The sequence below is a fragment of the Aquarana catesbeiana genome, linkage group LG03, assembly GCF_042186555.1.
Source record: "Aquarana catesbeiana isolate 2022-GZ linkage group LG03, ASM4218655v1, whole genome shotgun sequence".
NCBI lineage: Eukaryota > Metazoa > Chordata > Amphibia > Anura > Ranidae > Aquarana > Aquarana catesbeiana.
This window is the reverse complement of record NC_133326.1, coordinates 587540609-587558066: the sequence shown is the minus strand read 5'-3', so window position 1 is coordinate 587558066 and position 17458 is coordinate 587540609. Positions and strand designations below refer to the sequence as shown.

Here is a 17458-nt window from a genome sequence, read left to right as displayed (position 1 = left end):
CAGCTTGCAATATACGTCGCCATCTGAATTAAAAGGGAGGCTATGGTAGGGGACCCAATAAGATTCCACTGCTGACACAGAAACATAAAAACGCCTAAAAAACAAGTCCCAGAAATGGTAATGGGAAAGACCACGTGAAAAGGGTGAATCCAATCCACTAATCAGTGATGAGTTATAATCCTTCCACCAGCTGTAAGATGGACGCTTACCAGATCGGATGGACCCCTGAATTATCAGGAAGTCAAACACGCTTTTTTTTCTCAACAGGAGAGAAATCAGGAAACACCAGCACTCCAAATAAGATAGGGAAAGCCAAACCGGATGACATAAAATATATAAAAGAATCGAAGTGCTCTCCGTTAACACACTTAAAATAGCTTTTCATTGAATAAAATGTGCACTCACATTTATTGCCACATAAAACAGGCATGTAAAGCACCGGTAGTGGTGGGTTGCCGTAGCATTGTTTGTGCACACACTGTGCACAGGATGGCCAGGATGACAAAAGTGCTGGAGAGTACTGAACTGGTCAGCAATGAGTCCAGATCTGAATCATAGAGCACCTGTGGTGAGATCTTAAAATAGCAGTTGGAAAAAGGAAACCTTCCAATCTGAGAGACCTGGAGCAGTTGGGGAAAAGAAGAGTGGTCCAAAATTCCAGTAGACAGATGTAAGAAACCCACTGATGGTTACAGGAAGCGACTGAGTTCAGTAAGACCCCTTTCACACTGGGGTGGTTTGCAGGCGTTATTGCGCTAAAAATAGCACCTGCAAACCGACCCAAAACAGCCGCTGCTGTTTGTTCAGTGTGAAAGCCCGAGGGCTTTCACACTGAAGCGGTGCGCTGACAGGAGAAGAAAAAAACTCCTGCCAGCCGCATCTTTGGAGCGGTGAAGGAGCGGTGTATTCACCGCTCCTTCACTATTCGCTATAGCCGCGCTATACCAGCGGTTTTAACCCTTTTTCGGCCGCCAGCAGGGGGGGGGGTTTAAAACCGCACCGCTAGCGGCCGAATACCGCGGTAAAGCAGCGCTATAAATATTAGGTGTGTTCTACCATTAAATTGAGGGGGCCAATCATCCAGTCCATTTTTGGAGTTTTTCTTGGAATGTGTCAGATTTGTCTTTTCGTTCCTCCACTTTTTTGTGTCATACCAAAACAAACAAAATAAATAAATATGAGAATGCTTAAACATTTGTAATTGCCACAATTTTCTGTCTAAGTGGTGCATTATCAGAAATGCAGGGGTGACAATATTTTTGGTCACGACTGTAGAGTGTTGTCATACAGAAAGCTGTGATAAAAAAAATAAATAAATCTGGGGGGTTCTGTGCTACCTGATGGATTTAGCATTTTATATTACCTATTTAGAAACCAGAAAGACAATAGGGGGTCTGGATTTGGGCTTTAATTAAAGTTTTTATTTAACATTCTCTATAGCTAAATGAGTTCAGCAGTAATAGAACTAAGTGGAGGGAGAAGGAGGTGGCATCAATAACTAGAAACCCATCAGCTAGATAGAATGCTATGCCAGAAAAGTGAGAGCACACAGCAAACTCTGCTCTACCACTAGATACAACAGCATTGCTCGGGGCAGTTATAATGAAGAGGATATACAGTGGGGCAAAAAAGTATTTAGTCAGCCACCAATTGTGCAAGTTCTCCCACTTAAAAAGATGAGAGAGGCCTGTAATTGTCATCATAGGTATACCTCAACTATGAGAGACAAAATGTGGAAACAAATCCAGACAATCACATTGTCTGATTTTTGAAAGAATTTATTTGCAAATTATGGTCGAAAATAAGTATTTGGTCAATATCAAAAGTTCATCTCAATACTTTGTTATATATCCTTTGTTGGCAATGACAGAGGTCAAACGTTTTCACAAGGTTGTCACACACTGTTGCTGGTATGTTGGCCCATTGCTCCATGCAGATCTCCTCTAGAGAAGTGATGTTTTGGGGCTGTCGCTGGGCAACACGGACTTTCAACTCCCTCCAAAGGTTTTCTATGGGGTTGAGATCTGGAGACTGGCTAGGCCACTCCAGGACCTTGAAATGTATCTTGCGAAGCCACTTCTTCGTTGCCCGGGCAGTGTGTTTGGGATCATTGTCATGCTGAAAGACCCAGCCACGTCATCTTCAATGCCCTTGCTGATGGGAGGAGGTTTGCACTCAAAATCTCACGATACATGGCCTCATTCATTCCTTCATGTACACGGATCAGTTGTCCTGTTCCCTTTGCAGAGAAACAGCCCCAAAGCATGATGTTGCCACCCTCATGCTTCACAGTAGGTATGGTGTTCTTTGGTTGCAACTCAGCATTCTCTCTCTTCCAAACACGATGAGTTGTGTTTCTACAAAACAGTTCTACTTTGGTTTCATCTGACCATATGACATTCTCCTAATCCTCTTCTGGTCATCCAAATGCTCTCCTGCTAACCTCAGACGGGCTCGGACATGTATTGGCTTAAGTAGGGGGACACGTCTGGCACTGCAGGATCAGAGTCATTTACTAGGTCCCCCCGTGTGGTTCTGGGATTTTTGCTCACCATTCTTGTGATCATTTTGACCCCACGGGTGAGATCTTGCGTGGAGCCCCAGATCGAGGGAGATTATCAGTGGTCCTGTATGTCTTCCATTTTCTAATTATTGCTCCCACAGTTGATTTCTTCACACCAAGCTGCTTGCCTATTGCAGATTCAGTCTTCCCAGCCTGGTGCAGATCTACAATTTTGTTTCTGGTGTCCTTCGACAGCTCTTTGGTCTTCACCATAGTGGAGTTTGGAGTGTGACTGTTTGAGGTTGTGGACAGGTGTCTTTTATACTGATAACAAGTTCAAACAGGTGCCATTAATACAGGTAATGAGTGGAGGACAGAGGAGCCTCTTAAAGAAGAAGATACAGGTCTGTGAGAGCCAGAAATCTTGCTTGTTTGTAGGTGACCAAATACTTATTTTCCACCATAATTTGTAAATAAATTATTTCAAAAATCAGACAATGTGATTGTCTGAATTTGTTTCCACATTTTCTCTCTCATAGTTGAGGTATACCTATGATGACAATTACAGGCCTCTCTCATCTTTTTAAGTGGGAGAACCTGCACAATTGGTGGCTGACTAAATACTTTTTTTGCCCCACTGTAATACAAAACAGGTCAATGGTAATACAGCAGAAATGTTTTTCCTCTTTAACACTGGGGAGGTCTGATCTTGTTCTTTGTAGAAGAGTTCTGCCCCTACAATCCCTTCACTAGCACAATGGGTGCAACGTGCAGTATGTGGCCTTTTTGTCCCTTTCATAGATGAACATGCATGCCTGCAAATAACGTGAAACTTTAAAAAAAAACAAACCTCAAGAGGAGCATGTGCAAAGCTGCTGATATCTACAATGTTTATCATTTATAACAAAAGCATCAGAAGATTAAAAAATGGAACCTCAAGACAATGCCACAATCTTTGTATCTGCCCCTTACATATGTTTTGAAATGTATTCTTATAAAAGCAGCCCTACTCTGAACAAAAGTTCAACACCCTCCTTCATGGTAATGGAACTCGTTTATCTGCTTCCTTAATCCACCTGTCCTCAACCCTGAGCTCTCCCCTCCTATAATTTCACTGCTCTGTGAAGCAACAGACCACTGATTGATGGAAAGCGTTGCCCCTCCCTGTCCCATTATGAGCACTGGTGTTTACATATGTCAACACACACAAATACAGTAATGTGCAAAAGTTTTATGCAAGTGTGAAGAAATGTTATAAAGTAAGAATGCTTTCAAAAATATATATGTTAATTTATTTTAGTTTATTTTATCCATTTACAAAATGCAAAGTGAGCGAACAGAGGAAAAACCTGATTCAACTCAATTTTTGGTGTGACAAACCTTTGGCTTCAAACTAGCCTCTATTCTTTTTTTTTATAAATATTTTATTGCTTTATGTAAACAAGGCACATTGAACAATATGCATATCCAGCATCAATTCTTACACTGGCACACTTTGTACGCTTGCACAAAGTCAGGGATGTTGTAGGATTAGAGTCAGATGTATGATTAACCAATTATACCAAGAAGGTGCTAATTAGGGATGGGGCGAACGGTTTGGCCTGAGCATAAGTTCGGGCCGAACTTTGGTTGTTCAGATGTTCTGCGAACACCGAACGATATGCGGTGTTCAGGGCAAAGTCGAAAGGTGCCGGACCATCGTTAAAGTCTATGGGACATTAACATGAAAAATCAAAAGTGTTTGACAATTCCTTTATTAATAATGTCTTCTTTTTTCCCTCTCTTCTCCTCCATCTTCTTCTGGTCTTCCTTCTGTTTTCTCCTTCTTCCTCCATCTTCTTCCCCCGCTTCTTGCTCCATCTTCCTCTGCTTCTTCCTCCGGTCTTCTGCTTCTTCCTCCGGTCTTCTCCATCTTCCTCAGGACGATCCGCTTCAATGGGAGGCTCCCGCAGTGTGACGGTTCTTATACTGTATAACTGAGGGTGGGCCACCCGGTGACCCCGCCCCCTCTGACGCCACTAGGACTTCCCTGTGGCTCTTTCCCGTGGCGTCAGAAGGGTGACGCCCCCATGTTGAGGGCATGTGGCCTGGTACGGTTCAGGAAGGGGGGGCGCTCTCTCGTCCCCTCCTCTTTTTCTGCGGCCTGCCAGGTTGCATGCTCGGATAAGGGTCTGGTATGGATTTTGAGGGGAACCCCTACGCCATTTTTTTTTTTAGCCACCTCAATACAGGGCACTTTCACCCCCTTCCTGCCCAAGCCATTTTTCAGCTTTCAGCGCTGTCGCACTTTGAATGACAATTGCGCGGTCATGTTACACTGCACCCTAATGAAATTTTTATCATTTTTTCCCCACAAATAGAGCTTTCTTTTGGTGGTATTTGATTACCTCTGCAGTTTTTATTTATTGCTCTATAAACAAAAGAAGAGGGACAAGTTTAAAAAACAATATTTTTTACATTTTGCTATAATAAACATCCAATTTTTTTTTTTTTAAACCAATTTTTTCCTCAGTTTAGGCCAATATGTATTCTTCTACATATTTTTGGTTAAAAAAAATTGCAATAAGCTATATTGATTGGTTTGCGCAAAAGTTATAGCGTCTACAAAATAGGGGATAGATTTATAGCATTTTTATTATTATTTTTTTTACTAGTCATGGCGGTGATCTGCGATTTTTATTGTGGCTGTGATATTGAGGCGGACATATCGGACACTTTTGACACATTTTTGGGACCATTCACATTTATACAATGATCCGTGCTATAAAAATGCATTGATTACTGTGTAAATGTGCCTGGCAGGGAAGGGGTTAACACTAGGGGGTGATCGAGGAGTTAATGTGTGTCCTAGGGAGGTGATTCTAACTGTGGGGGGAGGGGACTGACTGGGGGAGGTGACCGATCGGTGTCCCTATGTACAAGGGACACACATCAGTCTCCACTCTGACAGGACGTGGATCTGTGTGTTTACACACACAGATCCACGGTCCTGCTCAGTTGCTGGGCTACTGGCTCGGGAAGGGAGTCACGTCATATGACGTCCACCCAGAACGAGAGCTGCCTCGTCCCACTGTCATATGACAGTGGGCAGGCAGCTACTGGTTAAATTTGGAGAAGGGTTCCCCTTAATTTCCATATCAGATTCGAAGGGCCTGGTATAGATTTTAGAGGGACCCCCATGCAATTTTTTTTTTTAGATTCTGGTTCGGGGTTCCCCTTAATATTCATACCAGACCCAAAGGGCCTGGTAATGGACTGGGGGATCCCATGCTTTTTTTTTTTTTTTTTTAATGATTTTTATCTATATTGCCGAGACCCAACAATTCATTACAGTCGCAATCAGTTTTAAGTGACAATTTTTCCTTTAGAAATGTAATTTTGCTGTGGTACTGTTCTAAACACGGGAAAATGTGCCACTTTACAGGCATACTATAGACACCCCCCAGGCATGATATTTAAAGGAATATTTCATTTTTATTGTTTCACTTTAAGCATTAAAAAAAAAAATCGCTGCTCCAAAAAAAAACGTCTGTTTAAAAAAAAATAATTTTGCATTGATACATGTCCCCTGGGGCATGACAACTTCTTGCATATAAGCCTTTAAAATTAGCACTTTTAATTATTCGCGTTTGTGTCCCATAGACTTTAATGGTGTTCGCGTGTTCTGCCAAATTTTTTGCCTGTTCGGTATGTTCTGGTGCGAACCGAACCGGGGGGTGTTCGGCCCATACCTACTAATGATCATCAATTTTATATGTAGGTTGAAACACAGCCATTAACAAACAGAAACAGCTGTGTAGGAGGCTTAAAACTGAATGAGGAACAACCAAACTCTGCTACTAAGGTGATGTTATGGAAGACCTTTTCATGTCACATCATACACCATGGCAAGATTGCGCGCAGCAACAAGACACATGGTGTTTCTACTGCTTTAGCAAGATCTCTCCCAGGCAAAGATTTCAAAGCAGACTGGGGTTTCAAGATGTGCTGTGCTTTTGAAGAAACACAAAGAAACAGGCAACGTTGAGGCCGTAGATGTAGTGGTCCGCCAAGGACACTTAAAGGAGAGGTCCAGCCAAAGCTCGTTTGGCTGGACTTTTCCTATGGATCACAGAAATGCAATTTGTTTTGGACTCCTGTGACCCGTTTTCAGCAGAGAGCGGGCTGAAGTCACAGGAATCAGTTCAGGCACGCCGTCATCCCGACAACGGTAGTCTGCATCCGCCAGGTGCCTGGACTGACACCAGTTTCAGCCTCTCAGGGAGCTGCTGAGAGGCTGAAACGGCTGCTTCGCCCCCTCCCCAGCCCAGCACGCCAATGAGCACGGAGGGAGAAGAGCAGAGAGCTGTAACTGACAGTCTGCAGCTCTCTGCCCACGGAGCTTTAAAAACCGAGTGATGGGCGGTGTTCGATCGCTCGGTTCCCAATGTGGAAGCACCAGGGAACAGATGCAGCATTGGACCAATGCAGCATCCACCTAGGTAAGTATAAATAGGGAAAAAATAAAATCCTTTATGTCTCTTTTAATGTAGCAGATGAAAGACACATCATGATTTTTCCTTTCAACATCAGCAGATGTAAAGCAGTGCCATCAGCATAGAACTGACAGAAACCAGTGGGGCCCAGGTACACCAATCTACTGTCCAGAGAAGTCTAGCCAGGAGTGGTCTTCATGGAAGAATTCCAGCCATACCTCCGATGTGGAAACAAGGCTAAGCCTCTCAACTATACACAAAAATATAGGAACTGGGGTTCAGAAAAATGGAAGCAGGTGCTCTGTACTGAGGAGTCAAACTTTGAAATATTTGGCTGTAGCAGGAGGCAGTTTGTTCACTGAAGGGTTGGAGAACGGTAAAATAATGAGTGTCTGCAGGCAACTGGTAAAGCATGGTGGAGGTTTAATGCAATTTTGGGCTACATTTCTGCAAATGGAGTTGGAAATTTTGTCAGAATGGTGTCCTCAATGCTGAGAAATACATGCAGATACTTAACAATCATGCCATACCATAAGAGAGGCATCTCCAAACATGCAGCCAATGCCGTTAAGAATTATCTTCAGAATAAAGAAGAACAAAGTCCTAAAAGGGTTGGTTTGGTCCCCACAGAGCCCTGATCTCAACATCAAGTCTGTCTGGGATTACATAGAGACAGAAGGATTTGAGGCAGCCTACATCCACAGAAGATCTGCGGTTAGATCTCCAAGATGTTTGGAACAACCTACCTGCTGAGTACCTTCAAAAACTCTATGTAAGGGTAGTTACACCAAATATGGGTTTGAGTTGGATTTCTCTTCTGTTCATTTAATTTCCGTTTTGTTAATTAATAAAAATAAACGACTAACACTTCTATTTCTGAAAGCATTTTTAATTTACAGCATTTTTTCACACCTTCCTAAAACATTTGCATATGAGCGAACATATACAAGTTGTAGGTAAAAATACATGCAATGACTTTCTAATAAACACATAATTAAAAAGTGAAATATTTGTCTAAAAGTTCTGCATTAATTAATCCATTATTATTTGCATAGTGTTCTATGTTATTGCACTGAACTTCCCAGACAAATGACATTTGTGTGGGATTAGGATACAGATCAAATGCGTACAATGCCATTTTTTTTTCCCAGGAAACTGTTGTGTGGTGTATAAGCACATTAGGGCCTAATGTACACGGGAAGCTGGGGCAACCTCTTCTGAACGATTTTTTTAACAGCTTGAAACCGGCCTTTAAAAATGCCCGTTTAACCGTGTTTGTATACCGCATTTAGACGTGTTTGCGTCTAGGAGCGTTTATTTAAGATAACATCGTAAGACCCTCCCAAAGCACAAAAAAACTGTATTTAACTATTTCAGCCATTCTGTGAGACCAGAGCAAGTAGCAGCAGCTGAGAGAGCAGCAGTGTACTTGTATCTACCTTAAATTCGGTACTTTTACTATGGATCCCATAATGAGCATATGTGAGGAAATGCTCCTGATGTTGCTGTTGATGAGGCTGGAAAGACGTCAGAAATTGCGTGCGAGGACCAGAGTTCACCGCTACTGGACTCATCCATTGATTGCACAGCGCATGTATATAGGATATTTTTCCAACATGTACAGTGGGGCAAAAAAGTATTTAGTCAGCCACCAAATTGTGCAAGTTCTCCCACTTAAAAAGAAGAGAGAGGCCTGTAATTGTCATCATAGGTATACCTCAACTATGAGAGACAAAATGTGGAAACAAATCCAGACAATCACATTGTCTGATTTTTGAAAGAATTTATTTGCAAATTATGGTGGTAAATAAGTATTTTGTCAATATCAAAAGTTCACCTCAATACTTTGTTATATAGCCTTTGTTGGCAATGACAGAGGTCAAACGTTTTCTGTAAGTCTTCACAAGGTTGTCACACACGGTTACTGGTATGTTGGCCCATTCCTCCATGCAGATCTCCTCTAGAGCAGTGATGTTTTGGGGCTGTAGCTGGGCAACACGGACTTTCAACTCCCTCCAAAGATTTTCTATGGGGTTGAGATCTGGAGACTGGCTAGGCCACTCCAGGACCTTGAACTGCTTCTTACGAAGCCACTCCTTCGTTGCACGGGCAGTGTGTTTGGGATCATTGTCATGCTGAAAGACCCAGCCAAGTTTAATCTTCAATGCCCTTGCTGATGGGAGGAGGTTTGCACTCAAAATCTCACGATACATGGCCCCATTCATTCTTTCATGTACACGGATCAGTCGTCCTGTTTCCTTTGCAGAGAAACAGCCCCAAAGCATGAAGTTGCCACCCCCATGCTTCACAGTAGGTATGGTGTTTTTTGGTTGCAACTCAGCATTCTCTCTCCTCCAAACACGACAAGTTGTGTTTCTACCAAACAGTTCTACTTTGGTTTCATCTGACCATATGACATTCTCGCAATCCTCTTCTGGATCATCCAAATGCTCTCTAGCAAAGCTCAGATGGGCCCGGTCATGTACTGGCTTAAGCAGGGGGACACGTCTGGCACTGCAGGATCTGAGTCCCTGGCAGCGTAGTGTGTTACTGATGGTAGCCTTTGTTATGTTGGTCCCAGCTCTCTGTAGGTCATTCACTAGGTCCCCCCGTGTGGTTCTGGGATTTTTGCTCACCATTCTTGTGATCATTTTGACCCCATGGGTGAGATCTTGCGTGGAGCCCCAGATCAAGGATTATCAGTGATCTTCTTATGTCTTCCATTTTCTAATTATTGCTCCCACAGTTGATTTCTTCACACCAAGCTGCTTGCCTATTGCAGATTCAGTCTTCCCAGCCTGGTGCAGATCTACAATTTTGTTTCTGGTGTCCTTCGACAGCTCTTTGGTCTTCACCATAGTGGAGTTTGGAGTGTGACTGTTTGAGGTTGTGGACAGGTGTCTTTTATACTGATAACAAGTTCAAACAGGTGCCATTAATACAGGTAATGAGTGGAGGACAGAGGAGCCGCTTAACCCCTTCCCGACCAGCACACACCGATGTACGTCAGCAGAATGGCACGGCTGGGCAAATGGGCGTACCTGTACGTCCCTTTAAATTTGCTGCCGTGCCATTGCGTGCGCGCGCCGGCCGGGAGCTCCGCGAGTCGGGTCGCAGGTCCCGTGGACTCGATCACCGCAAGGATACCCGTGATCGCCTCACGGAGAGGACGAACGGGCAGACGCTAATGTAAACAAGCATCTCTCGTTCTGCCTAGTGACAGTGTCACTGATCTCTGCTCCCTGTGATCGGGAGCAGAGATCAGTGACGTGTCACAGGTAGCCATGCCCCCCCCCCACAGTTAGTAACACTTCCCAGGACATACTTAACCCCTCCCTAGCCCCCTAGTGGTTAATCCCTTCACTGCTAGTGTCATTTACATAGGAATTAGTGCATTTGTATAGCACTGATTGCTGTATAAATGACAATGGTCCCAAAAATGTGTCAAAAATGTCCGATGTGTCCGCCATAATGTCGCAGTCACAATAAAAATCGCTGATCGCCGCCATTACTAGTAAAAAAAAAAAAATTAATAATAAAAATGCCATAAAACTATTTTGTAATTGCTATAATTTTTGCGCAAACCAATCAAACGCTTATTGCGATTTTTTTTTTACCAAAAATATGTAGAAGAATACGTATCGGCCTATACTGAGGAAAAAAATGGTTTTTTTTAAAATATTTTTTGGAGATACCGGTATTTATTATAGCACAAAGTAAAAAATAATGCATTTTTTTTCAAAATTGTGGCTATTTTTTTGTTTATAGCACAAAAAACAAAAACTGCAGAGGCGATCAAATACCATCAAAAGAAAGCTCTATTTGTGGAGAAAAAAAGGACGTCAATTTTGTTTGGGAGCCACGTCGCACGAGCGTGCAATTGTCAGTTAAAGCGACACAGTGCCAAATCGCAAAAAGTTCTCTGGTCAGGAAGGGGGTAAAATCTTCCAGGGCTGAAGCGGTTAGGTCTGTGAGAGCCAGAAATCTTGCTTGTTTGTAGGTGACCAAATACTTTCCACCATAATTTGCAAATAAATTCTTTCAAAAATTAGACAATGTGATTGTCTGGATTTGTTTCCACATTTTGTCTCTCATAGTTGAGGTATACCTATGATGACAATTACAGGCCTCTCTCATCTTTTTAAGTGGGAGAACTTGCACAATTGGTGGCTGACTAAATACTTTTTTGCCCCACTGTATATACAGCAATGCTAGTGGTGTATTGGATTGGATAATGGGCTCATTAGGGGTATATAAATGGTCTACGAAGCATTGCAAGCAATTACAATTTTTTAAAACATTTTTTAATGGTTTTTCATCATTTGCTATCATGTTTTAAGTTTTGTAATGTAAAAAAAAAAATAGGACACCTTTAAAAACGCTTATGAAGGAAAATGCGGCTAAACGCCGGTACTGTGCTTGGCGTCTGAACTCTTTTTTGCCTTCAAAGAAAAACCTCTAAACGCAACAGCCTAAAAACGACATTAAACGAACCTGTTTACATGTACACATAAGATAACATTGTATGAGTTCAGGGGCAGCTGAATAAAGCATCCAACTGCCTCTGAACGTCCGTTTACCAGCAGCAGTGTACATGAGGCTGAACACAAAGTTTCACAACACAAAGAAGCATTTATCTAAAAAGCATACAGATCAGAATTAATAGTTGTTTAACTTCATGGTGATGGAGAACAATATTGCTTATCTAATCTGCAAATTTAGTTGCATCAAATAAGTTTTGTCTCTGTAGTAAAAAAAAAAAAAAAAAAAAGAGGACAAATGACGATACACAACATTTTGGGGAACGTGATCAGGGCACTAGTGCAATTTAGAAGGGAACTTCACACACAAATAAACTCTTTCATTTTATAAACAGCCACTGACTATCCTGATACCCATCTTTTAACATATCCGTTTTACCCAGATGTGAAACTTTCCTGAGATCAAAGCTACGTCTAAAAATTTCAGCCCACTGTTAAAAATTATTCTGAATCTACAAAGGCACCATTCCAACCTATTACCATGAAAGGAAAATGGGACACTATTCTTTCACATCCCTCAGCCAGGGCTAGCATGCCCACCGTCAGCCTGATGACAATTTCAGCTTCAGCTCTCATTCATCATAAATGTAAACAAAACGTTGAAAACTTATTTTATTCAGGTTGTAATGCTGACCATATTAAATTTAATCAGGATCACAAAAAATGCCTAGTGTTGAAAGGAGGAATGGTAGATTAACACAGAGTTATTCTCACTGACGAACCAATACATTAAGTGGATTTAAGGCTGGTCACATATGATAAAATCAGCAATTATTTTCCTTTTCTCATATCTGTTACCTGCCCTTCTATAAACATCAATACTTGTCACATTCTCCGGGATAGGCAAAATAAAAAAATAAAAATCACCAATTAGTACACAAAACACTAAACAGTTAATACAAGTTTAAACATCCTTACTACTGAGGAGGAAAAGTCTAACTGAAATTTCATGACCTCATCTTTGCAATTCAAAAGAGAACTGCTTCTGCTCTGCCATAGAGGAGGTGTAACAGCAAGTCATATCTGCTCCTCTCTCTCTCCAGTAAAAAGAAAACCACAGGGAATTGTAGTGAATGTGGGCGGGCACACTAGGGCTGTACATGTTGAATGTGTCTGAGTGTCCCGGTCTGCTCACCACAGCAAGTGGACCTGAATTACATCACTGCTTCCTGGAGAAAGAACTACAGAAGGGATGAGCCAAGACCAGTGGCTGGGGGAATAGGAGGCATAGCAGCCACCGGTCTTACAAACAGGAAACCAAAGAGAATTAACAGTTTGATTTGAAAATGAATAGGCTATTTCAGAGAAACTACTGAGTGAACCAGAAGATGGATGACATATTCAGTGAAGGTAGGAAATTAGCAATAAGGACATGTAAAGATGTTTTTGCCCAGTGTTCTGCTTTAACTATGGCTTTTTAGCTACCTACAGGTAGAGGAAGATTGTCAGAATCCACTGTATTGCTAGTGGTCTTGGACCCCTTCCACCTACTATTGGTCAACCAAAAAGAAAAAAATGAGAGCTGTATATAACTTCAGCTGCCTCTATATTTGGATCTGTAGATTTTCTAGATTGTCACTGAAGGTGACCTCTGCTTATGCACTTCATGATGGTTTGCACGATTTGAAATCTGATCTATGAAGAGAAAAAAAGGACAGCTCCACATATTCGTTACAATAATCACATTGCCTAATTGAGTCAAATACTGTTAAGGCAGAGGACGTTACTACTTACAGCATAGCGATACCCCAGTGTTTGCCTGCTCTTTCCCCAGCAGCCTGAAAACCAGACAGACCGATAAGAGACACTGTGGGGGTGATCGTCAGTGGTCCAATATATCTCAGCAGAGCTCCAGGTAGGCCGAGAAATCCAATGACCACTTCTATAAGTGAGGACATGATGATGGCTCCTTGAATCTGTGTTGGATTGCAGAATGATTAAGTCACCACATGAGATATTTAGAGTGTGGTCCAATCCGTACATGTACAATTCTGGTTAAATTAAATGCATATAGAAAGACACACAAAATGTAAGATGAGACCATTCTAAAGTATATAGCAGCCATTCCAAACTAGAGTTTCTCGAGACATTTCTACAGGTTACAACTGTTTAGCGGTCTTTAAGAGTGGCATTCTGAGCACCACTGTAAGGGTTGCATTCTTCTACAGACCACCAATATAAGGAGCACATTTGCCATTGAATTGGTTTTAGTTAGAATTCCCTGATACCTAAAAATTATTTTTGGAGTTTCTCTGTGGTAAAAGGTTGTTTAAGACTGGTGCATAACCATACATGAAAATGGAACTGCAAATAAAATGTAGGATACATGCATTACAATACATAAGGTGCACCACTCTCCCTGGAATATGCATGCAGAAACAGATAACGTTATGCTTCAAAGCGTGTCAAACATTTGAAAAAATCATGTAACAAGGCATGCACTCTGAAACCTGACAGCGTAAACCAGTGCAAACAGTGCACACAGACAAATGACAAATTACATAGGTGCGACTGAGAGATTTACATTGATTAACAAGACTCTAGGATACTCATAGCCTGCGTCTAGTTATAATTCAGGGCACCATAAATCAAAATCTAATTTGGGAATTCCAATAATAATTTCTTGATAGCCTAATTAGAACAAACAGTGTGCAATTAAACATGTTAGGAAATGGATGATTTGGATCCAACCAGCAGCCTACAGTGCCAGAATAGCTGAGCAGGTTGCCTTTGCAATGCGAATTACACATGAATTGTCTCGAATTGTAAATTACATGGTCATGTTGACCACAAACTCTTTAATCCTTTCTTAAAGGTGAGGTATAGCCAAAGCTTTTTTGGCTGTACTTCTCCTATGGATCACAAGAGTGCAGTTTGTTTTGTACTCCTGTGAAGCATTTTCAGCTGGCAGCGGGCCAGAAGCCTGGACCGGCTGCTGGCTCAGCTTCTTAGTGAGCCGCTGGAAGACTGAGCCAGCCTCCCACCCCCTCCACAGCCCAGGGCCCCAGTAGGTGGGCAGAGCAGAGACCAATGACTGACAGTCACTGACTCTCTGCAGCCTGAAGAGCTGAGTGATCAGCAGTGTTTGATTGCTCAGTTCTTGGTCTGGAGCAAGTGGAGGACTGATGCTGCATTCATCTAGGCGAGTATAATTATTTTTTTTCAGGAATCTTAAACTTCTCTTTTAAAGCTAGCTCTTAGAAAGATGGGGGATGTAACTGCTATTATAAAATTTATAGCCACATAGCAAAATTTTAAGAAATACTGTGGTTCTTAATGGGTAAACAAGTGCTACAACGAGAGCAGTTAAAAAAAAAAACGTGACCAATGTCAGCAAGTCCCTTTAACATGAACAGTTTGATGAAACCAACCTCTTGTTAATTTCTGCCACCATGCTCAAAATATATGCTCCCTTACTTTTTAAATCTATTATTTGTTTTTGAATATTGTTGTTAAGCTCTTTTGGCCATACTTCTCTGGGAAAACTAAGTGCACTTCTGTGACCCAGAATCAGCCTACAGTCAGCTATCGGCTGATGATACAGAAAAGGAGACTGAGCCAGTCACTCCCACCCCCTCCACAGCTCAGCGTTCCAGTGAGTGCTGGAGGAGCAGAGCAGGGAGCCGGTAACTGACAGCTACTGGCTCTCTACCCATTGAAGACCGAAAACTGGGCGATCAGTGGTCTTTGAGCACTCAGTTCTCGGTGTAGAGGCATCGGATCAATGCTGCAGCCATCTAGGCGAGTATAAATGTTTTTTTTTAGAATTTTCACACTTCTCTTTTACCAATAGTAGAGTCCACAAACAATTAAGTAATAAATAAATAAAATTATTTAATAACACTTCAAGTAGCGTTAACCCCAAAAGCAAACAAATATATTGCAGCTTACCAGTTTTTATATATTATGGCTGCATTAATTTCCCTTTTTTTAATTATTTATTATTACACAGGATTTATATAGCGGCAAGAGTTTGCGCAGCGTTTAACAAAATGAAGGCAGACATTACAGTTACATTACAATTTGGTACAGGAGGCATCAGAGGGCCCTGCTTGCTAGAGCTTACAATCTAGGAGGGAGGGTAAATTGATACAAAAGGTAACAGTGCATTAGTTAGAAGCAGGATAAGCTTCTTTAAAGAGAAGTGTTTTCAGGAATCGTCTAAAGATGGATAGATTAGGGGACAGTCGGACAGATTGGGGTAGGGAGTTCCAAAGGATGAGAGAAGCTCTGGAGAAATCCTGTAGGCGAGCATGGGAGGAGGTGACAAGGGAGCTAAAAAGAAGGAGGTATTTTGAGGACCGAGAGCGGCTTGGTTGGTATCTTGAGACTAGGTTAGTGATGTTGCTGAGGGCAGAGTTGTGGACAGCTTTGTAAATTATTGTTGGTACTTTGAATTTTATTCGTTGGGTGGTGGAAGCCAGTGCAGGGATTGGCAGAGAAGGGTGGAGGGCACTGAACGGTTGGTAAGGTGGAAGAGTCTTGCAGCAGCATTCATTATGGACTGAACAGGGGATAGTGTATGTAAAGGTAGTCCAATGAGTAGTGAGTTGCAGTAGTCGAGGTGAGAGATGACCAGGGAGTCAATTAGAAGCCTGGTGGTGTCATTGGTTAAAAAGGGGCATATTCTAGAGATGTTGCGAAGGCTAAGGCAGCATGATTTGGACAGGGATTGGAACTGATAGTTGTGCCATTGATCTTGACAGAGAAGTCAGGGGAAGGAAATATTATGAACTCAGTTTTAGATTAGATTAGAAGTAGTGTGAGTGACATCCAGCCTGATATGTCTGTTAGTAAATCAGTGATGTGTGAGGAGGCTGATGGAGTGAGCTGAGGGGTAGAGAGATAGATTTAGGTGTCATCGGCATGTATATGGTAGTGGAAGCCATGGGAGGCTATCAGCTGACACAGGGAGGATGTGTAGATCGAGAATAGTGGAGGTCCAAGGACGGAACCTTGGGGGACACCAACGGTAAGAGGTGCTGGAAAGGAGAAAGTAGAGTTGTAAGTGACACCAAAGGTGCGGTGAGCTAAGTAAGATTCGAACCAACAGAAAGCACAGCCATGGATACCAAGCAAATTGAATTTTTTTTTGTGGAGAGGGTGATCAACTGTATCAAAGGCAGCAGAGAGGTCCAAGAGTAAGAGTACGGAATAATGACAGTTGGTTTTAGCTGTAGTAAGTCATTTGTGAGTTTTAGGAGAGCAGTTTCTGTTGAGTACTAAAAAACGGTGTTCAAGTGCCGCGCACCAAAGCACTATAATGACTCCCCCACTGCGCTTATGGACAAGATCAAACCAATAATTAGTGATAATTAATGAAGCTGCCAACTAGTCTAAATAATAAATGAAATGACTGATCCCCAATGGAAATAGTGGCGCTAAATGACAAATTAACTGAATACAATAAAGAAGTGAATCAGTGTAAAAAATTATGCGATATATAATGACACACTCACTGATGATGATGAATTTGTGTAGTAAACATCCAATGTGCCCTCCCACTACAGGTAGGGATTTTTTGCTTCAAAATATTATGCAAATGAATAATTAGGCAAATAAATAGTGACAACAGCTCATATTAAAAATGGTGACATAAAGAAAAAATAAATATGGATGAGTCAAAGTCCATGCAACATATTCAGTGTCAGAAAAAGTGAATGAAACAACTTTTCCATGCAATCAACGTCTTCCACCACACCATCCATGACTGTGATCCACTCTTACGGTGCCGCACTCACCGGAAAAATTTGCCTTGCATTCTCATGCTCGGCCAATAAGCAGAGATTTAGCCTCCCAGGGGCTAGCCAAAGTGAATGAAACCGTATTTGCAGCAGGTGAAATCCTTCAGTAAGCAGCAATACTCATCAAGTATATCCACATGAAAGAAATGATAATGCTATGATAATAGTGTGATAACGTATAAAACAATTATTTAA

The 17458-nt window shown here is 41.8% G+C and overlaps 1 protein-coding gene across 4 annotated transcripts in view; it reads right to left on the bottom strand.

The window, feature by feature from the left end:
• Positions 1 to 17458, bottom strand: part of SLC23A2 (solute carrier family 23 member 2) — a 308554-nt gene that overhangs the window by 45054 nt on the left and 246042 nt on the right. For all 4 annotated transcript variants that reach the window (XR_012242995.1, XM_073622040.1, XM_073622042.1 and 1 more), the window contains one exon: positions 13254 to 13435. Coding sequence is in view for 3 of the 4 variants with exons in the window: in XM_073622040.1 (XP_073478141.1) it covers positions 13254 to 13435 (182 nt within the window). In the remaining variant the exon portion in view is untranslated. The remainder of the gene's footprint in view (positions 1 to 13253; positions 13436 to 17458) is intronic.